We start from the raw sequence: 26,116 nt of genomic DNA, 5'->3' as shown, positions 1-26,116 counted from the left end.
GCGCTGTAACAGATGAATACGCTGTTCTCCTCCACAAGGTGCTTGCACTCTTTTACTCCTACTCAGTGTTGTCAAAGATGCAGAAAAGTCTTCCTGAGTTGTACACAAGGAACTGCAGTGGGCAGTGGTGTGGGCTTGTACTGTTCTTTTCAATCTTTTTGTTTTTTATGTCTGCCAAGTATAAAAACTTGATATTTCATGTTGACCATCACTGAAGCAGAAACTCTAAAATATACCTGTAATTACACAGACTTTAGAAAACAATTTGATTACATTTACTCTAATTTAGAAAGGTGAAAAAACACAGTTCTACCCAAAACCTTTCTGGAAAAAAATGTCCTACACCTTGAAATCCATGTCAGCATAAAACTTTAGATGTAGTTACACAAAGTCAACCACTAGGTGTCTCTGTTCACCAGCATTACTTCAGCAATTACAACTTGTTGCCCCACATCTGTGACAAAGTCAGTTTGTCTTAACAACTAATTGACACTGAACTACATTATCTTTCTTTGACTTATAATGAAAACGTGTCACTTTGCATAGTCACTTACTAAACTCATTACCAGGCATGAGATTAACTGGCAAGAGAAACTACGAAGTCCTTATCACTCTCCCTTCTCTGATCAACCATTCTTCATCATTCAAGTACATATATTGGAACTTCTGATCTTATTTCGGAAACAAAACAAATTATATGTGAAAAAAGAACCACTGCATTACAAACCTGGAATATATCTTTGGTTCACTTTAAACACATCTACACAATCCACCGCAGTATGTATGAAAAATCACCAAGGCAAGTTGTGAAACTGCTGATTCAGGAGCCAGATGAGATATTAAATAGTTCTAAGTGAGAGACAAGCTACCTCAGCACTAGAGTTTGAAAAAGCCATAATTTTATAACAACCCCCTTAAATTATGGGAACAAAAAAAAAAATATTCACCTTGAGATTCAGAGACTTGAGTCTCAGAAGTTATGTAGAACAAAATATAAAAATGTTATGGCAGCACGGTGGCGCAGTGGTTAGCGTCGTTGCCTCACCCCCACCTGGGACCTTTCTGTGTGGAGTTTGCATGTTCTCCCCGTGCTTGCGTGGGTTCTCTCCGGGTACTCCAGCTTCCTCCCACAGTCCAAAGACATGCAACTTAGGTTGATTGGTGTCTCTAAATTGCCCATAGGAGTGTGTGATTGTTTGTCTATGGGTCATCCCTGCAATGGATTGGCTACCTCTCCAGGGTGTACCCCGCCTTCGCCCGATTGCCGGCCAGGATTGGCAGTAGAAAATGAATGAATGAAAAACCAAGGATAAAAGACAGCTCAAATTTACTATAATAAAAATCTACAGGTAATGGTTTGTTTTTACATAAATTTTTCCTTCTCATCTTCAGAGCTCTTTGACTCATGCACCCTGATGGAGCTGCAAGTTTTTGAAGCTATGTGACAGTGATCTCTGTTAAAGATGTGATGTCTTGTGGGTGACGGGCGTCACGTGTAACTATGCGTGCAAGTGGTTCTTACTGTGACTGAGGATAAGTAAATTAATTTCTTACTTCTTTTCTATTTCACCCTAACCCCCATCCCTCCACAGGCCCGCAGGCCCTCTCAGCAGTCGGATCGGTAACAAGAAGCTTGAAGATCAAAGGATGAAGGAACATAACAGAGCAGCAGGACATGAGCAAAGGAGCAAGGGTCTGTTTCCTAAAGCACAATAACAAGAAGCAGGAGAAAACTACCGTACAGTAGGGTACACAGCACAACAAGTTTTTTAAACATTTGTTGCAATGCACTGCAATGACAGCAACAGCTACTGGAGGTTTGTTGGCATCTAACTGAAAGCTAATAGGAATGCCAAAATGTAACACCAATGTCTGACTTCATAGGTGAGTCCTACTGACCTACCAGCCAGCCACTAAATAAAACACTGAGCAAACCTGCCTGACAGGTAACAGGTAAGATTCAGCCTTATTTATTCATAAAGTCACTGTGGTTTAGGAGCTGCAGCTTTTTTAATGTGGGGATGTTATTTTAGCTGTTTTTTACTCAACTGGAAGAGTTTAATACTCCACATTGATAGTGGTGGTGACCTTTATGGGGGGTGACTGTCAGGCTGGCAAGACTGTGTCTAAATTTATATGTTTCTATGTATGTATGGGTGCATGCGGGCTGCAAACAGACAGAAACACACACAGGTGGACACACATAAAAGCTAAGAGTCAGACAGATGTACAGGTGTACATTCACACACTAGATTGGGATTTATACATTATACATCCACAGAAACATGCAAAAGCATACACCCACCTGTCCGTCAGTCCCTATGGTGCCTCCGCAGTCAGTGAGCAGCTCAGACATGTGGTAGTAGCTGGTGAACTCCCAGAGACAGGCTTCCAGGTTGAGGTTTCTGTAGAAGTGCAGTGTGCTGTTACCGCGCAGGGAGCCACTGAACTGATAGGGTGCTGTGTCTCCCATGCTCTCGGGGGTGTGCGTCGAAGCGATGATGAAGCTGTGGTCTGTGGTGACCTCACTGTAGTCAAGCAAGTTGGAGCAGCGGTGATTTCCGACCCGGGTTCCATCAAGACTGAGAGTCAGGTCAAAGTTTGTGAGAGGGTGAGTGGAGATCACTGGAAGCATGCCTGCAAGGCAAAGCAAGTCAGCACGATGCTGCTGTTTTTGATGTGTGAACTTAGAGAAATTATTATTTCAAAAGTTCAGTGAAGAAAAAAATGAGAGAAAAATAATGAAAGGAAAAGTAGGGGTACTATAGAAAAAGATGGAAGGAAAGCTGAAGTGTTGAGGCAGAGAAAAAACTGATTAAAAATCAAGAAGGGAATGTTAAGTAGTGGGTCTGCTAGAGGGTTTGATACAACCCTGCAAGATCTATATTCTGGTTGTCATGCTCCTGAGGATCCCCAGACGTGAATATTACACACACTACATTACACTTCCCCTCATCTGTGGTACGAGCCATGCCTTCAGCTCTGACCTACCATCTATGTGAGGCATGGTGACAGTCAGTTTGATGAGGTTGGGATGTTTCAGGTCGTCCGCTCCAGTGTAGCGTAGCTTGGCAGAGAAAGGCTCGGCGCCAACGGTCCCCATCTTATGTGGCTGACACATACCTTGTGTTGATAGAGGAGCAGAGAGGAGAGATTCTCAGCATGAGGACAGACAACAATACAAAACACACTGAATGGCTATAATTGTGTCTGATTACTTGTGTGATAAATCTACCTATATTATTTTCATTATTATTCTTAGACATGCTCTAATATACTGGTAAATGCATTTTTGGGCAACTCGCCTAATGTATTATTACTGTGTCGGGTGGTGATTTCTATATCTCTAAGAATACCCTGTGACCGCCCTGAGAGAGCAAACCTGAATGTGCTGCATTCAGGATGTGGAGGTGGAGTGTGGAGGTGGAGTGAGTGCAGCCTAAGTAACAGCATGGTTTTTTTTAATTTGAGTGAGGAGTGAGAGATCTATCTCTTCTTCAAAGCATACATTTTGTAGTCGCACTGGATTGTGATTTCCTGGGCTGTTGTACACAATGAAAATGGGGTTTCTGAAATGTATTTATCTAGTTTTTTCTTTCTTTGATCTTCCAGTCTGAGGGCCTGACATTACATTTGGCATGAGTAAGTACAAGTGCAAGCACATTTCTTAGTACTGAACTTGAGATACTAGCACTTTACATAGCAATACTTCAGTATTTCCATTTTATATACTATACCCAACTACATTTCATTTCAACTTACATTTATGCCATTATTTTTCAATATATTTATTTGATAGTTTGAACTACCGATTACTATGCAGATAAAGATTTTACATCCACAACACACGATGATCGCAGGCCTTTTACTTGTAATAGTATATATTCAGATTGTCTTATTGTTACTTTTAACAATAAGATCAGAATAACACCAACACTGTTTATAATTTAATTCAGAAGACTGAAATAGCTGAAAAACAAAGGGATAACACAAAATTAGACCAAAAAGCTACAAAGTCTTTACTTGTTTTCCAGATATTTAGGTGTATTTTTCTCTTAACGAGTCTGTGATACAGCTGTAATATACAGAAGGCACTGTTAAGTCAAGCACACTATTCCTGAACAGTTATGAAGTTTGGAAAACATCAAACCGTTTGGTTCTAATTGGAACATGGGGCAAAAAGAAAACAAAGCCCTTTTGGTTCTAATTGGAACATGGGGCAAAATCCCTTTTTAATGCCTTCTATAGAAAACATAAGACACAGAGATAGGCATTCACTGTGTCCTTACCTTCTTCCTGGCTAATCGTGGTAATGGGGCTGCTAAGCTCTAAACCTTCCTCCCCATTAGAATTGACAGCCCTGGCAACGCACTGGACCCTGGAACCTGCTTGGAAGTAGATTGAGTCCAACGTGATCATCTTGGTGGATGTAAAGAAGGTGTCAAAGTCCACCTCCCTCATGGGACTGGTGACGCCATCAGGGCCAGCTGGGGCACTGATGAGCCAGCGGTAGCGGGTCAAGGTGTTGTTGATATGCTCGCTGACACAGATAGAGCCTGTCTTGTCGTAGTCTGGGTATTTTGTGTTACAAGCCTGAAGGATGGATAAGCACAAATGGGTGGGTGGGTATAGGCATGGCAGATGATGGGAAAGATACAACAGATTGCAGAGGACAAAATGAGACAGAGGTATAAAATAAAAACAACTAGGTGACTGTTGCCAAGGAAATCCGGATGTTTCATATTAATCCATAATCCAGATGTTTCCATATCTGAGTTCTTAACATCACTTTTTAAAAATTATATAGATATGTGAAGGAGGCATAAGCTAACAAACATTGGTATGTCTGCCAAAATAGCCAAAAACATTCCCAGACTCCAAAACAGCTGACACTGTACCTCCTAATGCAGCACTCAACACTTCCAATTTTGACAAGATTGCTTCATTTTGTCTCCCTGGAGGACCTCCTACACAGCTGACCCCAACACAGGGAAACACACACGGACACACAGCAGTCACCTGAGAAGCAGGTGACTTAACATATCATGAAACTCCATTTCAGCACCTCAGTGAAGTGGAAGTGATTTTCCAATGTATGAAAGCATGAGGACTGTTGCCTACTAAGCTGTACAATGTGTCTTTTGGAGAAAGACTGCAAACTCCTGAAGGTCTGTTTAACTTTGTCTGATGAAAAATATGGCTCCTGAGGGATAACAATGTGCCCTCCACTCCCTAGAGGATGTGGGTCCTTGTTAGGTCCTGCTACTTACAGACAAAGCCTAGCTGGTCAAGTTACAGTTTAGGTACAATTCCACTGGTGTTTCTGAATATGATTTCAGTTTAACTCACTGTGACACAGATGACAGGGTAGCCAGCTGGTGGGTGGAAGTTGTCCGGTGTCCTGGCGACATTGTCGTAATGGAGCAGTGACACAACGTGAGGCAGGGAGGGGAAGGTGACATCAGCCATGTTGTTAATCTCCTCGATGTAAACTATTACTTTAGTTATCTGCTCCAAAAAAAAAAAGAGGTTTAAGACTAATGAGAATGTGTGAATTGTTTTACTTTTACTATGTTTAATTGCTATCATTGAGATGATTGGAATCAGAATTGGGTGAATTTACAATCTCAGAATCATGGTTGATGCCCCTCTCTCATTTCTCTGTGTCTGCCCCTTCTCTTCTGCTTGCTGTTCTTTTTTTTTTTTTCTTAGACCATCTATTATTTATTTTGAAATGTTTTCATCACTCTTTTGGCTGCAAAGACAGTAAAGTGCTTCTCTTGTCTGAGCTGTGATACCCTTGTATAAGAGATCCCTGATCTCAGTGGGACTGACCTGGATAAATATGGGTCAAATTGGAAAAAATGAAAGATTTTTATGTCTTTACTGTTTCATAAAGCTGTATTATTGTGTGATGGTTGGGCATAAACACATTCCTGACCTGGGTTTCAGCCACCATGTTTTCATCAGGCTTCAGATGGAGAGTAAAGGCTTCCCTCATTTCTCTGACACCATCAAATAGCACCTCCACCTCCACCACATGTTCTTTGTCTCCGTGTTTAAACTCAATGTCTGGCCACACACAAACACACGCATGAACATATATGAACACCAAAAAAACTGGTTGAAATGCAATTGATTAACTGTATATACAATACAATACAACATAAACAGATCATCATCAGATCAAGTGGAATGCATTGATTGTCCTGGCAAAGTGTTTGTGGCAATAACAATAGTCAGACGACATCAAGGCCAAGTTTCTGTCTCTTTTTGGTGAGTTTAGTTTTCTACCAAAAGACAAAAGTTGTCCACTTCGTGTTTTATTGCTTCAGAGGAATATCTCACTTAGTTTTAAAGCAGTGCATATTACTATTTGAACAGTGCCGATGGCGGTTCATCTCCTTGTGAAGTAAGTAATAAAACTTTGCTGCAGTGATAAAATATTGTGCAAAAAGAGAAATTCAGTACTGTATGATTCAAAACTGTACAATCTGCACTATTTGAACAGTGAGGAGACAGGCATGATTTGAATAGACCAAATGTAATCATAAATATTTTAAGCCTTGATTAAGCCAAGAAAGGTTCACTGCACTAAAAGCTGAGTGCAGAGAGGAAGAGTTCACTCTGCTGACAAAGTATGAAGAATACTGAAATTCAGTTAAACACTATATGATTTTGGCATAATGATACTGGAATAATTATCTTTCACTATTTGGGATAAAATCAGAAATCAATAATTATTTTCATACAAATCCCTATGCCCACTTTCATTTAACATTCCTACACAGAGCTTTGTATCATGCTAATCTATCAGAAGGATATCTGCAGGCCAGTAAGCGCAAAGGTCAGATATCTTGTCAGGTTTTTGACTACCAGTGGTGATGCAATGTGACTTACCGATGACATATTGTAGACTGAAAGTCTATTTATACAATGGAAATGTCAAAACCTTTCTAAAAAATATGATATATTATCAGAAAATTAGTATGGCTTTAGGGAAAAACATTTCAATGACAGTGCTAGATTTTACAGAAAAGATATCAGAGGCAGTTTTAAAGAAGGATTATACTGTAGGCGTATTTATTGATCTAAAAAGGCATTTGATACTACTGATCACAATCTGTTGTTAGAGAGCCTGAGAGATATGGTAATCAGAGAGGTTGCATATTCTTGGGTTAAAAGTTATTTGCAAGATAGTTTACAATATGTTCAGCTAAATCATTATTCATCAAACAAGTAAAAATATGGAAATCTCATATAAACTAATCCATTGCAGGGTTACATAAAGTTAAAGGTCTATTGTCTCAGAACAAATTACATATGTTACATTGCTTATTTTTATTACCTTTCTGTATCCTGTGTGGAAGTATGTGGAAATGCTTATAAATCATATAAATTCTGTAGATTCTGCCTGTGCCTTTTGGCTCAGTAAGGTGTGTGTAAACAATTGTTTGTTTGTATGTATGTATGCTTATACAACTAAACTAAACTAAACTAAACCAAACCTGCATTTAGATGGAGTTCTTTACTGGTTGAGCACATTATTTATCCCAAAATGGAAATGTCTGATTTTAAATAAAACAAGGACAAAAACAGTGGTCTTTGGACAAATCACATGTACTTTTGCAAATCACACTGGTGCTTTCTAAGAACTGTGAATGCATCCGCTGATTGCATCGTAATACTGATAACTGACTGCATCCTGATTTGAACAGTGTGCTCTGCTTTATTATTCATGCTGAGTTTTTAATATTAGAATACCACAATGTAACTTTAACCCTGAGAAACATAAGAGATGTGTGTGAGGTTTACCTTGAGACACAGGGTAATAGTCCTCTCCAGAGACAGCTGACCCATCCTTGGTGTGAACGCGAACCACTGATACCTTTGATGTGTCACCCATTCGAACCACAGGGATCCTCACTGTTACCACGGTGCCGGCCTCTTTCGGTTCGCTAACACTGAACTTGGTTTTCAAAAAACGAATGATGGGTTCTAAGGCACACAGAAAGGGACAAAGCTGTAATAAGTGTGCAAACATGCCCTGTCTCTTCTTTTCACCTCACTTACTGTCAGCTGTGTCTTTGATTTTCACCAGGGTCTCGTTCAGAGCTCCCACTGATGCGCCAAACTGCAAGTCGCTTTTCGGGTTTCCTAAAACCAACCGCAGCTCTTCTCCCTCCTCGTACAATGTGTCATCAACCAGTGACAGAATACACGGCTTCTCTGCCTCACCTAAAGTGCACAGCAAGATGGAGGTGACAAGACGTCAAGAAATGTGAGGTAGAAGAAAGGCTTGAATAAGTTACACACCAATTCTTGTTCCTGTTTTACAGCATGTAACATCCAATTTGCGTAGTTCCTCCAGAGTCTTTGGAAGCTCTTAAAACATGGCCTATTTTATAAAAAAAGGAAGAAAGAAAAAGCTGAAAATAAAGTTGCAGTGGGCCTAGGTAATGTGTGGAACACAGCTGAACTTACAAGCTCCTGTGGTGTGTATCTGCAAGGGATGGTTGATTTTGAAACAGTGCCAAAAAAAAAAAAATCTCAAAGTTGTTTATTTAATTAAAATTCATAAGACAAGCTAGTTTGAAAAAAAAAGAAAGAAACCATGTGAAGTACTTGTGTGATTACTGAAGTACCTGGCAAGAAAGCGATTACAGATGCATCTGTGTTAGGCCTTTCATCAAAGTCAGAGGCGACCTGTGCAGAGCCTTGACGGGTATAACAGCGCACAGTGGACTTGTGTTTGATGTCGCCGCTGCGGTACACTGTCGCTATGATCTGACCATCACTCTCCTCTCCAGTGTACACCGCCTCATGGAACTGGACCTTTGGTACTGTATGTGAACAGGATAGATCACTCAGTAATAGTATTTCTCATGCTGTCTGGGCTTGAATGTATAATTGACTGAACAGATTTTCAAAAGCAAATCAAATAACATATACTGTCACAACAAGCTTTGTTTGATTTAACACCACTAATGAATGTTGTGAAAATATTAATACAAGTTGTATTTAATAAAGCCGCTAAACTGAAGAGTAAAGAAGTTACCATGACAAGATGTTGGTACTTTATGAGGCTGTCATGTAGTCTTTCAACACTTGGAGCAGTTATATGTGCATTAAACAACAATAAACAATATTCATACTGCACATACAACATGCAGACTGTTAATTACTAATAGTAGCAAAAACATTAATTTACAGTCATGCTTGCTAATTATGATTGTAAATCCTAAGAAGTGGACAAATTGAAATTTAATCTGACAGATGCTACATAAAAGGTCAAGGATCACTAAATTTACTACTGTATATCCTGAGCCAGATGACCCATAAGGTTTATCTTCTTGGCACCATGGATATCTTTATCATAGCAATTTATCCAGTAACTTTCAAGACACTGGAGGAAAAATCAGGGAATCACCTAATTCAGTATGATTCATCCTCTGAGGTCTATGAATTGTCTGTACAAACTGTTCGGAGTGACCGGCAGACAGAATGACAAGCCAACATTGCCATTTCTAAAGCTATGCTGTTGGCATGGCTATAAAAACAATACTCTAGGTGAGAAAATATATCAGAAAATATTCTAGGTAAAAGAAAATCAAAGCACTTACAGTCAGACACAGAGTCACTGATTAAAACTGTAGCCTTCCCAGGTTTTCCCAGGATGCCATTCACTGGCATACATAAGACCAGCTCAAAGCTCTCAGTCCCCTCCACCTCTGGCTGTCCCAGGTCATCCAGAATGGTAACCCTGAATGTCTGCACGCTGACACCCGGGGCAAAGTCTAGGTTACGACTGATGCCCACATAGTCAATACCGGCTGGAGGAAACAGAGAGCGGTATGTAAGGTCAGAAAAAGTTAAAATGAAAAGAACCTGAGTAGACACAGAGAAAGCAGAGAGATGATGTTCTTAGTGCTAAATTCAGCCACAAGGAGCATTGGGCTGTATGACCAGGAGCTCACCTTCTGCAGAGACAGGCTCAGCCTTACGAGAACGAACGGTGACAGTGCTGATCTTGGACAGATCAGTTCCCATCCTCCACACTTTGACCTCTACATATCCATCACTCTCATCTACATGATACTCCACCTCTTGAAAGTAAAACACTGGAGCTGGAGAGCAAAGAGAAAAGAATGAAATTAGCAGTACTTGGTACTTCTTTTCTATGCTACATGTCCATAGTTTCCCTGTTGTTTTAACTCGAGATCCCTGCCCTCAGTTTGGTGATGCAACACTGTGTTTTAATATCCTGCTGTGAATATCCAGGCTGTTTGACGTGTTAAACACTTTTGGAGATCTTTCTAATCAGTGCACATTTGGGGATAGGTGATTTGGCCTTGTTAGTGCTTTGTTAGTTGTTAAATATTGCTTTGAAATCAATTCGAAGCAGTTGGGTATATCTGGCCTCGGGAAATCTGGAGCTGTGGGAGTGTTAAGCAAGTAATTTACAGTACACACTCTACATACTCTTCTCCAACTGGACAGTGATTTTTTTATATATCCATACGCACTGCTACGTACATCAGTGAGTTGTTTCTGCCTGTCAGTCTTGTTTCTTTTATGTCTTGGTAACTTCTTAAAGACACATCTTAGAGAACTGAGGAACCAGAGACTGCAACTATAATTTTTTCCTCCCTTTTGTTTAAAAATCTTTCATATAGTGGAGTGGAGTAGAAAATAGCTTTGTGCATGAAGCTGAGAAACACTCAGCTTGATGCAAATATCCCTGTAATGCAGCTGAGCACCTTTCGGCTCTATTAACCTTCACGGGAGGTGCAGGACTGCAAGTCAGGTCTCATTCACAATGAATGGCACCAGTCGCTGGCACAGTCTTTTGAATTTGCTTGTGTGAATGCACCATCTACTGTAATCGCTGATACTTTTGTACCTGACAAATTATGTTAATGGCCTTTGACCTCATGTGACCCATCTCTGTAGCATGAGTTCATATCTGAAAGTTTGTGTTGAGAGACATTCCTTTATTTTGTGCACTCAGTTGTAATGTGTAGTCGTGCTACTGTTACTGTGAAGTGTGCTGTTTTCGTCACGATGGGGCGCAGTTTTGTGAGCGCACCCATTTTTGTTATTAGCGGGAAGGTCTGAGTTCCTTGAGGTCATCACACTATGAAGAGTGTAGATGTGTGTTATTCTTTGTCCCAATAAAATATGCTAAGAGAGCTAAAGGATATTATTGCCTCCGTCAAATTCTTCCCCGAGTTCAACGCTGGTGAAGCTGCAAAACTCAACAGTTTGTTTCTTTATTTTTTGTTTAGTGTTAATGTTACTTGTTTTCTCTCCTCGCATGCACCCGCACTCTGATATAATTCATTTGTAAAGCCTGGAGCTGGACAAAGAGGTCAAACAGCGACAGTCCATTAGTCTGAAGTTAAACTGCAGGGAAGTGCGACCTTTCAACCTTTCCTGGCCTTTTACCCTACCTCCCTTTTACCATTCTGACAGAAACCGCTAAGTACTTTCAACAAAAAAGATGCACTTAGCACTTAAATATAAGGCCTGTGTCTGTGTGTGTGTGTATTTTTTCTATTCCTCTGAATGTGGGTGACAGAGAGAAAGCGGCCCCCTAGACTGCTCAAAGGCTTGTTTGAACTGGCATTGTTTCCTGAGGCAGCAAAGTGGAGGCAGTCCAATGTGTATTTGACAGCTTCATCTCTCTCAACTCCCCCTGTCAAGTCCAAAAACTGGCAGAAGAAAAGTTCTTCTGTTTAAATTTTCAGCTCCCACTCTCTCTCAATCAGTCCCCTTCTTATATTTGGGCAATAAGTATAAAAATAACATGTATATTATCATTTTTTTGTGTAAAAACTTCAGCAGTCCAGAGACATTTTTCTTGATTATTACTTTTGTGACATGAACGTTCACATTTTATTTATATAGTTTTACTGGGACAGAAAACAGAAGTTATAATGTAAACAACTAAGGAACTGAGAAGAATTACTCTGGTTACACTGCGACTTTTGACTTGACAAAATAACTGAAAGCTCAGGGCAACAATGCCCAGTGAGTGCTACTCATATAGCGCAGTCTGCGCCCTCTCTCTCCATCAAACTTGCTTCCTCAGTTCTCTCATACAGTTTCCTCCTACATGCTTCAGCTTCACCTAACAGATGTAGCTGTGGTTTGTAATGCAAGCAGAATTTCTGTATGTGAAAGAAAGGAAAAATTGCGTAAGGGGAATAAAAACATTTGACCTGGCGGGGGATGGGGTATTATTACTGTTACATACCTCAACAAGAATAGCGGCATTGTAGTACGTCTGTATATATTGTAAACAGTCTGGCATACATTCCTTTTATACTAAGAGAGGACGCTTCTGCTTGAATGCTAATAGTCATGTCTGAGTTCACACATGTCCCGAATGTATGCAGAGATGACAAATTCTTGACACCACAAGAGAGAGCTGAGTGATGACTGATGAGCGAGAATCACATCCTCTTCCCCCTCTGGGGTCATGCGTGTGGTTTAGCACTCTGAAGCATGTGTGAGGGCTGGGAAAGGTGTGAAGCCAAATCATGATAATTACTATGTGTGGGTGTCTGTAGCCATTTGTGAGACACTGCATCTTTAAATACTGTTTATAGAGTATTCTCAGCTGTCCTCTAAAGAAGGCCTTGGGAAGGAAGTGACTAATAAGCTTTTAGAAAATATTTGTCTGTAAATATTATTCTGGAACCTAAAGTACTTTTCTTTATGTCAAACTTCTTAATGAACAATACAATTAAAATTCATACATATAACAAATCACATGATAAAGAAAGTAGTTTTTTTTTTTTTAGTTCTACAAATGATATATTTTTCATGAATCTTTCTTTAAACTTTTATTTTGAAATACAGGACTGGTCTACCCCAGGCCTTTAAAAAGTAATAAAATGAAACATCACTCACTAGCTGGACTGGTCACAGCACATATGCATCCTGCCACAGGGGGTTTGCAAGTAGACACTGCTTTACTTTCCTAGGCTAAAAGGGTGAGAACCACATCTTTGGCAATCTTTTCATGTATGGGTAAACTGTATGCATATTTTGCACCTTCTTATGGGTTCGTTTGTTTCTTGTTGTGCTAGATACTAAAGTGCAAAATGCTGAGTATTTACTTTTTTATTTTTTAAAATTCTGTTTTATGTTGTATGTGTAGTAGCAGGAGGCAACATTAAGGGAAATAAATGAATGAATTGGCAGGAAAGGGAAGCAAATTGCCACAATTTGCTGTTTGTTAATTGTAATGAAAGATGGCATAAAAATAGGCAAAGAAAACATTTTGTAATTAAACTTATTTGGTTTGAGAATGAAGTGCATTGCCTTATAACGGCAACAGGTGAAACAAAGTCTCTTCAGTTTTTAATGAGCTGCAATCTACCCCCCTAAAAGTGTAAAACATCCCCAGGCTATCCACAGTGAGGCTGTAGAGTACAAATCAGCAAGCTATCCCGCTGCTTCAGGAGTGTGACGAACAGTAAGGCTGCACTAATATTGAAATGAGGGACTGGGCTTCCAAGAAATACTCTGAACTAATCTACAATTCTACAAAGTCAGCTGTGGCCGTATGCACCCGACTGAGAGAGCCTGAGTGGCCTCTCTCCTTGGCAGGGTACAAGTGGATGACAACGCTCACTTTGCGTCAGCGTGTGCAGCCATGTGGAGCACTACGCTCAGGGAGACAGGTACTGTTGAGTTTAACCTGATAAAATACTAAATCTAGCAGACACCCTGGGCCTTTTTCAGCTGAAGTTAGAGGAAGCGTGTGTGAGTATGAGAGAGGAGAGAGAGAGAGAGAGAGAGAGAGAGAGTGAGTAGTGGTTGTGGATAAATAGATGGAAGGAGAACAGCAGAGTGAACTTGACTTTGACCTGGGGGAAGGAAAAATGGGGCTAGAGCAGTCACACTTAAAGTTGTTCAAGTGCTTCTCTTACCTTACCTTTGATGCAGAATTTAAGGTCTAACGTAACTTGGTGTGCATAAACATGCATGCAGAGCAGACACATATGTAAACATCAAGCATTGTAACTTTTGTTTTGTTATTTTACCTGGCAAGTAGAGGTTGAACTACAGTGAAGGAGTCTGTCTGCCTGGGTGCAGGTATTAGAGCACTGACAGACATGTATTATCCTCTGGGAGGCTAAAAATGACACATCATGTCTCACTGGAATTGGGCTTTCACAAACACATTTCCATTCCTTTGAACACAACGCTATGACTGAAGCCTTCTGACATTTTTTTTTTAACAATCAGACAGCAGCATGACATGCTTTCTTGTTAACTAGCCCCCAGATGCCTCCACACACTCATATTCAATTTTGCACAATGGTTTGTATGCCTAAATGAGTCCTCAGTTATAAGTCATCATTGTTTTATTTATCCCAATCTGCAGTTTGGCAATAGCATGACAAGCCCTCTCTGACACAAATTCTTCTTGATACAAACAAATTGGGGACAAGTGACAGGAGGACTGAGAGTCAAATGTCTGTCAAATGTCTAAGATCTAATCTTAACCTGGACAAACACCATTGTAGGCATGCTATAAATATTGGGTTCTCAGGCAAAAGAACCCTATACAACACCAAAGCCATGAAAGCCGCTTTGATGAAGGCTAGGTCAAAACCAGTCAGTGGTTTAACCAGTATGCTCAACTAAATAAAGGCCTTTAATATATCTCCTGTCCCTGTTCTGCCTGAGAGTGCCTGAAGAATGTTATTTTTTCTTCTTTCCCCTCTAGTCATTTTAGATGAGAGCTAAATGTAGACACTCATTTCCCACTACAGAATCTAACAAAGAGTAAGGCTGATTTCTACTTAACAAGGTAAGAGAACACTTGAATAGAAAAGATGAAGGAAAGGGTGCTTAGTCTTGATGCATTTGGAGTATTACCCTGTGGTATGGTCTAGTGCCAAAAAAAAAAAAAAAAGCACAAAATTCAGGTAGTTCAAAATCAGGCGGCTTGTGTGGTCCTAAATCATTTATACAGAGCGCAGGCTGACAAAAGGCACACTGCTGTGTTCTGGCTGATGGTGGTGGAGAGACTGGTGTTCAGTCCAAAGTGTAATTTCTCAAGAATAGACATATATTTTAATACAATTACAAAACTAGACAAGTGACAATGATTAAGGCAGCTCTTCCTTAACTAATGCTATGAACTAAAGCTTTAAGGAAGCCATGTACAGGACAGTCATTCAGTGGAATAGTTTGCCATCATTTGTTAGAGAATACCTGATTTGCTTTGCTTTAAAACTGTTAAATAAGTTCCTTGTTTTATTCTCCATTCCATGTGAATTGTGTTGCGCTTATTTCATTTGCTTTTAATTTAATCAGCTGATATAATCATGAACTAGTTGTAGCTACTTTTCCCAATGGGCCCATGTTACTAACGTAACAGACAATGCTCCAGTAAATAAATACATGCATAAAAATAAACATTCAGGGCACATTTATGTTTATACATTTGGAACACTGTAGCCAGTAAAAATAAATCATTTACAGTGTGTTGAATAAGATGTAGGTTAATGAGACTTTTGTATTTATTTGTTCATGTACCATCTTTAGAACATGTCTTAAAAAAGTGGCTAACACTATGGCACTTTAAGTCTTACTAACAGAAACCTGGAGCAATTTTACCATTTGAAAAAGATAGAGAGACACAGTGTGCATGAGGAAAGAGAGACTTCCTTGACACTTCTGATATGGCCTTGATGATGTAAAGTCAACTCCTGTATTACCATGCAGAATACTGTGATGATGGGCAACGCCTGTAGGTTGGAATGGATATTTCCCAGCAGGCTTGTCTGTCCCAAGATAAATCTTCTACACATTTCACTGCCTTTCAGAAGATTTAATCTCCTTAATGCTAACACAATGACTGCAGACCAGGGATGTGTATTATCCCACTGGACTTATGTGTGAGTTTCAACTGTAATTAATAACAGTTTGAATGACAGCGAAACACAAATTTGGTTTGTCTGCTGTGGGTGTAGGGTCTGCATCAGAGTCTGGGTAGCACCCTTATCCTATATGCCTCAACATACAATTAATTTCTATACAAGCTTAGTTAATAGAACTTCTGTGATATAAAGGCTTGGATGACAGTGTAAAACACAAGAACCTCTGGCACTATGAATTCACACCCACACTCTGTGTCTGCATGTATGAATATGTTGTTTACCCTAAAAACTATACACATAGACACGCTAACAAGTGAATAGCATCTTCTCAGTCTCTCTTTGGAGACAAACTGCCCTTTGCAAACTTCATTATGACATCTCATCCATGTGATTTGGCTACATCAATGGGAAAACTCTTAAACCAAAGCTTGATTTTAAAGTTTTCTTGGTAAAGTTATTACAACTGTACAGAATGAGCACAAAAAGAAACTAATTACCTACTGACTGACAGACATACAGATATATGTTGTACATAAGTACTGTCAGCGCAGCATCAGCATGTCTTACCATCATCCACATCTTCTAAGATGTTGACTTTGGTGGTGGGATAGTGGCTTCCCAGACGTCCCCCGACAGGCATTGACAGAGTGACATTGAAGCTTTCTTCTCCCTCATATAGAGAGTCATCAATGATCATCACGCGACACTGCTTCTCCCTCTCACCCTTGTCAAAGCGAAGGATGCTGCCGTGCTTCTCTGGACGGGAGATATAGTCTGAGTACGACAGGACAGTGGTGGGAACCGTCCCTGTGGCTGACCCTTCAGAGGAGAGGCGAGGACAGTGATAGGTATGAGGAGTTTGAGGAGAAATGAAAAGGTGAACAACACTTAAAACATCTAAGTGATACATTAATAAAACATATCATAGTTGTAAAATGTCCTTTGTAAAGGGCATTTTTTAGTTTCATAAAATTCAGATGTTAAAATAGTCGTGAATTGTGAAAGCTGACCTTTAATTACAGCGACCCCATATGTTAGGTCAGCATATTAGCTTCAATGTCAGCGCACAATGGTCGTTTTCACAGGTCTCAAAACAAAATGTAGCCACTGACATTTAACAATAGTGCCTTCATTAGACTAATGGGCGAATGCATTATCACTTCATGAATTGTGTAAATGTATTTCTGAGCATTTAACTGCATGCACATAAGAGCTAAACTCTATAACTTTTCAAACATTACAAATTAAACAGCTGCAAATAAGTAATTGAAAGTAACACGTGATACTACTGAAAATGCAAATGCGGTGCTCTTCTAGTGCACTGTCTGCATTTTGAGCATTCTTACAGAACAGATGCAGTAGGTGTACCAGACACTCCACACGCACACTGATATATTAACATTACATAGGAATAAGCATAGCAGCATTAAATGGACTGAAACTTGCTATCATTCTCAGTTTGACTGGCCAGCAATTACATCTGATTCATTAGAGTTGTCTGCTGTTGTGTGCATGTGTGCTTGTTTGCATCACTAATATTTGCATACACAGCAATTAAACTGAAAGTATTATTCGATTAGCTGGGAAACATTAAATGCTAATTTTCCATCTGTACCTCTTTAATTATGCAGGTGAGCAAAACAATTATTCCCTGAGCCTTTAAATAATAACATGCATGTCTGATATGTTCATTTCGACCATCAAACCAGCAGACAGGCAAGCAGACAAAGTACACTGAGGGTAAATGGGTTAGATGAGGTGAAAAAAGGCCAGTCAATACCCTGCTGTGTGTAGCAGACCACCATGAGCTCCTGGCTAATGTCTCCACTGCGGTGCACTGGGATGAAAAGCTCCCCAACATCTTCTTCCACTGAGTGGATCTGTTCAGGGAAGAACACAGTCGACTCTGTTTGAAGGAGAAGACAAAACAATTGGAGAGAGTCAGAGGACCAGAGAAGAGGGTATTGATATGTATAACAACCTGAAAAAATCCACAGTACATTATACCATCAAGGCCTGATACAGGCTTTTGTTCTGGCTCTGCATTAGTGAGCTGTAGATGACATTTTTTATTCAGATCTATTGAAGTGGTGGTCCTGCAGTGTGCTTATTCATATTCAAAAATAACTCTCCATCACTGTGTTCGCTTTGAGGTGCTCTTCAAAGAGACCCCTCTGGAAGTTTTTCTTACTGCCTGGTGTGTCGCAGACAATTACACATAGTTCATCCCACAGAGCGTATCAGCTGGGAGTTTCGCACTTCAACTACTCTATATATCGAAGAGTCAGCCAAACCCATCTCTCTTATTTTCTTTCTCTCTTTCCCCACCCTCTCCATCTCTGAGAGGAGTTTGTGATTGAGAGGGAAACTTAGAGCCAGTGAAAGCATCATCTATCAAAACAAAGAACATACTGGCATCATAGAAACAATAAATGTTGGAGCTATTTTCCAGAGACGCATGGGGACCAATAAAAATACTAACAGAGTGGACTGAGCTTCAGCTCGGCCTAGATCTTCTTGTGTGTTTGCTCCCACTCCCACTCTCTATTTGAGGGAGTGAATGAATGATGGGAACTGCAAGACACTTGTGGCTTGCTTCTGCAACAAAAACTTGTGCTAAAAAGGCAAGCACTACAGCGTGAAAAAGTGGGGAGTTGGGGGCGATTTGGATGTTTGATTCAACACCCAGCATGAAAAAACATCAATTGATTCTTGGGATGAAGTCATAAACATAAAACAACTCTATGCACCGCAGGGGGTCAAACATTTCTCTTCTGTTACGGTAACTCTCCCTAAATTGTTCTATTTCCTCTCAATCTTCTCACTTCTCCCCAATTTCTCCTTGTTGCCCACAGTCTGTCACTCCCCAGGGGTGCATGGGGACTCATAGCAGAGGATTAGGGTTTGCTGCTTACCTATTCAACACACACAAAACCACCATACCCTGATTTCTCTCTCTCTCTCTCCACACATACTGTTGCATGCCTCCTCCCCTCACTGTTCTTTCACATTTCACCTCTCAATTTTCTTCTCTAGTGCCTCTAAATCCACCCAAGATTTAGAAAAGCAAACTTTAGTCAAATGGATCAAATTCGAAGACAAGACACAGGCATTTGTAAAACATTCATAGGAAGAAAAAAAATACATGCATTCAAAAAAGATGTTAAAATACCAAACACTTACTCATTGACTTATTTCTGTTTATGCCTAGAACTTCTCCATTATTGATAATTGCATGAATATTCAATGGATGCAGGAATATGTTGTTTCTACTGTCTGGTTATTGTTGTGACAGTTGTGCACTTGTAAAGCTGGCTATGCTGATCAGCTAAAAAGTAAATGTGAATGTAAAATAAATCAGACAGCCCTACAGCCCATGGCACTATGTAACTAAACACAGCATGACACCATGTCACAGTGTAGAGAGGCAGCAACCTCACAACATGCAGTCCCTCATTTGATGTGCTTGACATTAACGTTTATGTTTTAACTTAGACAAAGCATCTACACCTACACAATAATGCGCTTGACTTCAGCTGGCATTGTGGTTCCACACACACACACACACACACACACACACACACACACACACACACACACACACACACACACAAGCAAATACAATAGGGAAAAGAATCCATCATTTAGTGGATTGACCTTGATGCAAAATGCAGCAGCTCTACTGACAGATGCTACTACCAAAGATGTTACTGACTGTGGCAAGATGCTGGCACTGCCTCCGCCACAGAGTCAAACAGCAGTCTATCATGATCATGTTTATTCAGCACTGTGCATGGATTATATTTGAAAGAAAACAAAAGTTTTGCAGAGTATTACACCCTATAGTTTCAGAGTTTTGTTCACAGCACTAAGAGAGGGTACCACAAGCGAACGCACTACAGCACAAGCCCACTCCTTGTTATTAATCAAAACAGCAACAGGCTAATGCAGAAGGAGTGGAGAGAGCATTCACTGTTACAACTTTAAAAAACACACATTAGAGAAGAGCTCCAGGCATGCTTGCAAACAGAAACTGTCCATGGAGTTAGAACACACTCAGTTTGATGCCCTCCTATAATTTGCAACACTTTTGGTTAAAACTTAGTGATCTGCTCTCCTATTCTAAAACTCATAGTAGGCTAGCTGACATGTCCTCTACAGAGGGAACACAAAGCCAGTTTTCATAATTAGAAAAAGAAGCTGGTGTATGGCTAATGCTACAGGCATAGCTACAGCTTCAGTGGCCCATTAGAGTACAGAGTGGCACATCTCTGTCACATTGGACAGTCCCTGGAGATGACAGAAAACAAACCAGCCCTTAGCCCCTCTACGCACATCATAATTACCCACAGGAGAGAATAGACTGAAGAGGACAAATGTGTGGGGGAGATAGACAGACCAAGATGTAGTGAAAGAGAAAGAATGAGAAGACAAATGAGAGAGAGATTGATGTTATATGCCACTATAATGGAAGCATCAGTATTCCCATCTTTGTCGCACATCTATAATGACTTCAAGTTGTACTGAGGAGGGGAGAACTACATACAAAAAATAAATGTAACAGCTGCAGAAGAGTAAATCTAGCTTTAATTGAGTAGAGCAGCCAGTTTGTCGCCCTGCTCAATATTCCATTAACGTTTCAATTTGCAGGCAAAGACACAAAGAACAAGAGAGTTGAAAATGGCAGCAGGAAGTTTCAGGTCGATGCGTGTGTATGGGTAATTGTATAGCTATACACCAGTTTGACCAGTTTGAGTTTTATATCATGGAAGTAAAGACATTTAGGTTGTTCACTTTTAGCTGTGATGGTTAATGCTAGGTTAAAGGGAGAAGGAATACAGTTTATCAATGAGTGACTTCAAAAAGAAATATCCAAAAAAATACAAACGCATTCAAATGTGTTTGTGTGTGTGAGAGAGAGAGAGAGTGGGAGAAACACTTTCATGACCATTAGGTTTGACCAATGTTCTCTGGTAAACAGCTATATTTGTACTTTACAATTATACTGCCTCTTTTTGTATTATGTGGTTTTAGGAAGTAAACATTCTTCTTTGTTAATCATCTGTGCAAAAACAAACATCTTAACAAATCTCTACTGGCTGTTATGTTAAAACTGTCTTCTCCCCTTTGCCCGAGCAAAGATTTGACATGTCTCAGTATCTACAGAAGGCACTGTTTATTGACAGCTCCTCTGTGTGTGCTGCGTTGACTGATGCTTCACAGAACAAATGTGATATATGGTTAAGGGTTGCAAGCTTTTCATTGTGTTGTAACAGGAATACCTGTGTGGCAGTTGGGATTTTGTGCAGTGTGCATTAAAACGTCAGAAACTTCACCGTATCTGCATTCATATTTGTTTTTTCAGATGGACAAAGTAAAAATTCCTCTGTTTCAGATGGATTTCATTAACTTGTACTTTCAATACTGCATATGTCTTGTCCATAGAGACTGTGCTGGATTTTTGTTTTTAATAATAGATATCACATCAAACTGAAGCACAAAACTGAATCAAAACATTTGCAATGGATAATAGAGAATAAATAAATACAGAATAATTTTATTCTTCATACAGTTCTTTATAACCAGTTTGTTTCAGTTGACACACAGTCACCAATCAAGTTGCATATAGGAACTCTCTACAGAAAACAATGGGCATCCCTGTTATATATGACTGTTGCCACATATTATTATTATGCTTCTGGATTCACTATATAGATTTTTTTTTCTTGGGCAGAAACGAAATGTGACTAAATGTAAAATAAATAAATAAACAGTCTACTGTTCCTTGTAACTGTGGACAATAATACCTCCATCATGTTGCCACCACTGGCAGGAGAAGTAATCAGTCAGAATGTTACTGGATAACAACCATGTATGCATTAATACTGTATGTAAGCAGCACTTTAATAGAGAACACTGGGCATATTGTAACTACTTCATATACTGCTGGGAAGCTTAATCTATAGCATTACATAATTTATGAGTTACTATATATATATTGTGTTAATATTTTGAATCTATGAAGTAAATTGTAAATGTTATGGAGTGAAAAGTGTGATATTTGCTCCCTATAATGTAATGGAGTAGAAACATTAAGCACAACAAGTACCTCAAATTTGTACAGTATTTGATTAAATGTACCTTGTTACTTTCCACCACTGGATGTCATCACTACAGAATTATCAACAGTGCAGGCTATATTGAGAGCATGTGCAGTACTGACCATCACTGGGATCCAGTATCTCCACTGTTGCTCTGTTAGGAAACTCCATCACTCCCATTACTGGATCCAATAGCAAAATCTCAAAGGTCTCCGCCTTCTCATACTTCCCATCAGTCAGGATCCAAACTCGCCACGTGACTCTGGTCTGTCCTGGGTTGAACTGGACTTGCCTCTTGGACTTACCTTTAAAATCATCCTCCTTCTTTGCACTCCCATCCTGGGTACCAATGCCTGAAGGATACAGACAATGACAGATGTAAAGAAAAAGACAAGTAGAGTAGGCCAGATGTGTAAAAAAAAAAAAAAAAAAAAGACAGACAGACAGAAAGACAGAAGTGGAGACAAACAAAGACATGGACCATGAAAGGGTGACAGGCAGGAGAAAGAAACAGATTAGATATTCACACCCTTTAATGTTGTTCAGAGAGTGGTGTGAAAATGAGTACTGCGTCTCTTTTCTTCACTGATCACTTATAGAGCCTCAGGAATGTGTGAAATGGATTTGTGACTGAAGCGTTTAAAAATCATTTTCAACTTAGTGAGATGAATTAGCTACCATAGCTGTTTCCATAGCGTTACAGTAGGTATGTGAATGTGTTGGTGAGTGTGCGTATGTGTATCCCCCTTCTTTTCTCTCCCAAATGTCTGTTATTTCATTCATAATACGTCTTTCATGTGAATCCACTTTAGAGCGATCTTTCTAACATTCATGCTCATCAATACACCTTCTTCAAAGGAGGAGAGGTAACTGGTACCACTGGGTTTCACATCAAACGCACATCAGCAAAACCCATGTGGCACAAGCCATACAATAATGTATTACATTTGCTGAAACAGGCTGTTCATATCTCTTTGTCTGCGTTCACAGTGCCACATGAGAACAAGGAGAGCAGATCCATTCCAGGCTGGTGCATGTGCCTGTAAATAAAAAGGTTTTTTCCCCTGCACAAACAGAACAGAAAAAGGTGTCAAACACATGCAGTTGAGGATGGATATATTAGGTCATGCACAAAGTAAGATTTGAGAGGTGAGCATTGTATGCAAATTCTACTCTGGAAATAACCACACATGCAAGAATGCGAACCTTTGCACAGTCACTTTCACTCGTGTTGCTGTACCTGTGAGGACCTTCAATCACAGACCCCATAAGAGGTGAGAAATAGTGTAATCAAAGCCTCAAGGTTATTAGAAATATCTTTTGATGTTCAGCTTTGCCTTTATTTTATTGCCAGTTTTGTTTTTATCAACTGGTCAAATATTGAGGCATAGTAATTGGGGTTGTTTGACCACAACAGATATTTCAGATGAGTACCAACAGCAGCGGAGACGGTTTCTGGACCAATTTCAACAACAACAATATTACATATAACACACTCATTCACCTCATTTTTGTCAACAACCCTGCACACCAACACACCAAAGCATTCTCATCCCTCAACTTTCTGTTTCTTTTTTCTCAACACAAAAAATAATGATGCTGTTTTTGCTTGCTGCAACTGCATGAATATGACATGGGGAAAAAAATCGACTTCTTTTAGAGCTGCTCACTGGCTTTCTGGGAAATGCAAACCATGATTAACAGACGTTCAGTCAGTACAATTCCTGCTTCACGTGCTTCCTTAACCTGGGTCAATTTTCTGATGTAAGGGTTGTACCAAAATAGTGGGCACATTAGAAATGTGAATTTACAATATTTTATCATGAAATAGCTGCATTCTTGATCAAAACTAGTTACACACTTTTGGGAATCAAAGAAAACAATAAAATGTCACCAATAACTGCACATTAGTAAGCTTCTGTCAGGTTTTCCCAGCTGCACCTGCCTCTTTCACCTCCCTCACTTTTGTTTCTTGGCGTCGGCCCCTGATCACCACACCTGCTCCACACCCCTTGATTGTCACCAGCTGCACCTCTTTAGTCCTGCCCTTATTTATACCCCGCTTTCCTGTCACTTCCTTGCCAGTTCATTTACGTTCTCAGGCCCTCACGTTGTCTAACCCTTTGTCTGCCTTATTCCTGTTCAGTGTGTTTTGCACGGCCTCAATGATAACATCAAGGCCGAATTAAACACCCAGAACAAGCCCCCTGACCTCCGCTCCCTAGTTGACTTGGCTATCTGGATTGACAGACAACAATGTTTTTCCGTAAGGAAAGAGCAGGGCAGCAGTCGGCCACATGGACCCACTGCACGCCATTACATCCAGTCGAGGCCCAGGGCTCTCTCCGCATGGGGGGGGACCAATACAAACTCCTCAGGAAGAATGGAAGAACCCATGGAACTAGGGCGTGCCCGTCTGGACCCCGAGGAATGGGCCCACCGCATCCGCACCGGGTCTTGCCTGTACTGTAGGGCCCCAGATTATCGTATTGCCACCTGCCCGGTGCGGCTAAAAGAGCGGGCCCGCTAGTGAAGGTAGGGACACTGACGGGCCGCCCCTCCACCTCCACCAGGCTGGGTATTAGCTGCCTTCTCCCCGTGCTCCTAGAGACCACTGGTCAAACTTCCTCCCACCAAGCACTCCTGGATTCCGGAGCCGGAGGTAATCTTATGGACCCAGCCCTGGTGGAGCAGCTGGGCCTTGCCCCGGAACTTCTACCCCATGCTGTAGAGACCCGGGCTATCAACGGCCGGCTGCTGGCCCTCATCATTCATCAGACTCCACCTCTTCGTCTCACCATCGTCGGCAATCACCATGAGGACATCAGTTTCAACATCTCCTCCATCCCGGATACGCCACTGGTATTGGGTCACTCCTGGCTGGTCCAACACAATCCCACTGTAGACTGGACCACCAGCACCATCACACAATGGAGTCCCACCTGTGCATCAGCCTGTCTCCTGGCTGGACAACCCACCACATCATCTCCTCCTTTACCTCCAGAACTGCCTGATCTTTCCTCCATCCCTTCGGATTACCACGACTTGCAACAGGTGTTTAACAAACACCTAGCCACTGACTCTCTTCCTCCCCATAGGCTGCATGACTGTGCCATTGACCTGTATCCGGGAGCCACCTTGCCCAACAGTCGACTTTTCCACATCTCGAAACCCAAACGGCAGGCTCTCGAGGAGTATATTGAAAGAATAAGCATGTGCTTAGGTTGAATGGTGACTCTAAATTGTCCATAGCAGTGAGTGTGGGTGGTTGTTTGTATACATGTCGGCCCTGTGATAGACTGGTGACCCGTCCAGGATGTACCACGCCTCTCGCCGAATGTCAGCTGGGATTGGCTCCAGCCCCCCGCGACCCTATTCAAGAATAAGCGGTATAGATAATGGATGGATGGAAATAGTTATTTGAAACAACTGGCCAGGGAGGATCCCTACTCTGCTAAAAGTCTAAAACAGTCAGGTTCTTTTGCACAAAGAGAGGGAGACAAAGAAATAATAAAACCCTTTTTCATATGTAGAGCATTAAAAGCAGCCAAAGGACTCAAATTTGATTAATATGTGGCACTCTGCCTTCTAGATGTGTTAGCACCTAAAACTAATGTATTTGTTTTGATAACAATAGCAACCTAATATGGCCATTATTTGTTCTATCTCTGTATTGAACTAATATGATTTCAATTTTATACTAATTCAAGCTTTGTGTAACATTAGCAATAACCAGAACATTCTACTGGATTGACAAATGTACTTGTTAGTCAGCTAATGCAAGATTTCAACTGAAGGGTGACCTTTGTACAGTTTGTTGCAACCAGGCATCCAGAGTTTTCTTTGTTGCTAAGGATTTCTGATTGCAGGTACCTTTCTGCTCGTTATATGAAAAAGAACATTTCAGATCTAGACTGGGTGTAGTGGAGAAAAAAAGGTTTCTATTATCTGCTAGTGAAATAAATTTAACTTTCCAACCTGTTAAGTAGTAATAATGAGCCTGGAATACATCCTGCAGGAGATGATATATTTTAAACTGGTAAAAGTACATCTTAACAGTGATTTATTCATATATCAGGCCTGACCAGAAATGGACTGTGTAGAAAGGGG

The 26,116-nt window shown here is 40.5% G+C and overlaps 1 protein-coding gene across 2 annotated transcripts in view; it reads right to left on the bottom strand.

Annotated features, from left to right (window-relative positions):
* The window catches only part of LOC109971891 (FRAS1 related extracellular matrix 2), a 58,564-nt gene that overhangs the window by 5,282 nt on the left and 27,166 nt on the right, over positions 1-26,116 (bottom strand). The window contains exons 4-16 of one of the 2 annotated variants that reach the window (XM_020620446.1): positions 22,129-22,359; positions 17,686-17,811; positions 16,473-16,724; positions 9,978-10,127; positions 9,624-9,833; positions 8,646-8,843; positions 8,074-8,238; positions 7,816-7,998; positions 5,942-6,072; positions 5,350-5,508; positions 4,290-4,593; positions 2,992-3,123; positions 2,306-2,637 (exon numbers count right to left, since the gene is read on the bottom strand). In XM_020620446.1, coding sequence (XP_020476102.1) covers positions 2,306-2,637; positions 2,992-3,123; positions 4,290-4,593; positions 5,350-5,508; positions 5,942-6,072; positions 7,816-7,998; positions 8,074-8,238; positions 8,646-8,843; positions 9,624-9,833; positions 9,978-10,127; positions 16,473-16,724; positions 17,686-17,811; positions 22,129-22,359 — 2,573 coding nt within the window. The remainder of the gene's footprint in view (positions 1-2,305; positions 2,638-2,991; positions 3,124-4,289; positions 4,594-5,349; positions 5,509-5,941; positions 6,073-7,815; positions 7,999-8,073; positions 8,239-8,645; positions 8,844-9,623; positions 9,834-9,977; positions 10,128-16,472; positions 16,725-17,685; positions 17,812-22,128; positions 22,360-26,116) is intronic. The other variant, XM_020620447.1, reaches the window with a different exon arrangement.

The sequence above is a fragment of the Monopterus albus genome, unplaced genomic scaffold (genome assembly GCF_001952655.1).
Source record: "Monopterus albus unplaced genomic scaffold, M_albus_1.0 scaffold237.1, whole genome shotgun sequence".
Lineage (NCBI taxonomy): Eukaryota > Metazoa > Chordata > Actinopteri > Synbranchiformes > Synbranchidae > Monopterus > Monopterus albus.
This window is presented reverse-complemented; position numbering and strand designations above follow the sequence as displayed.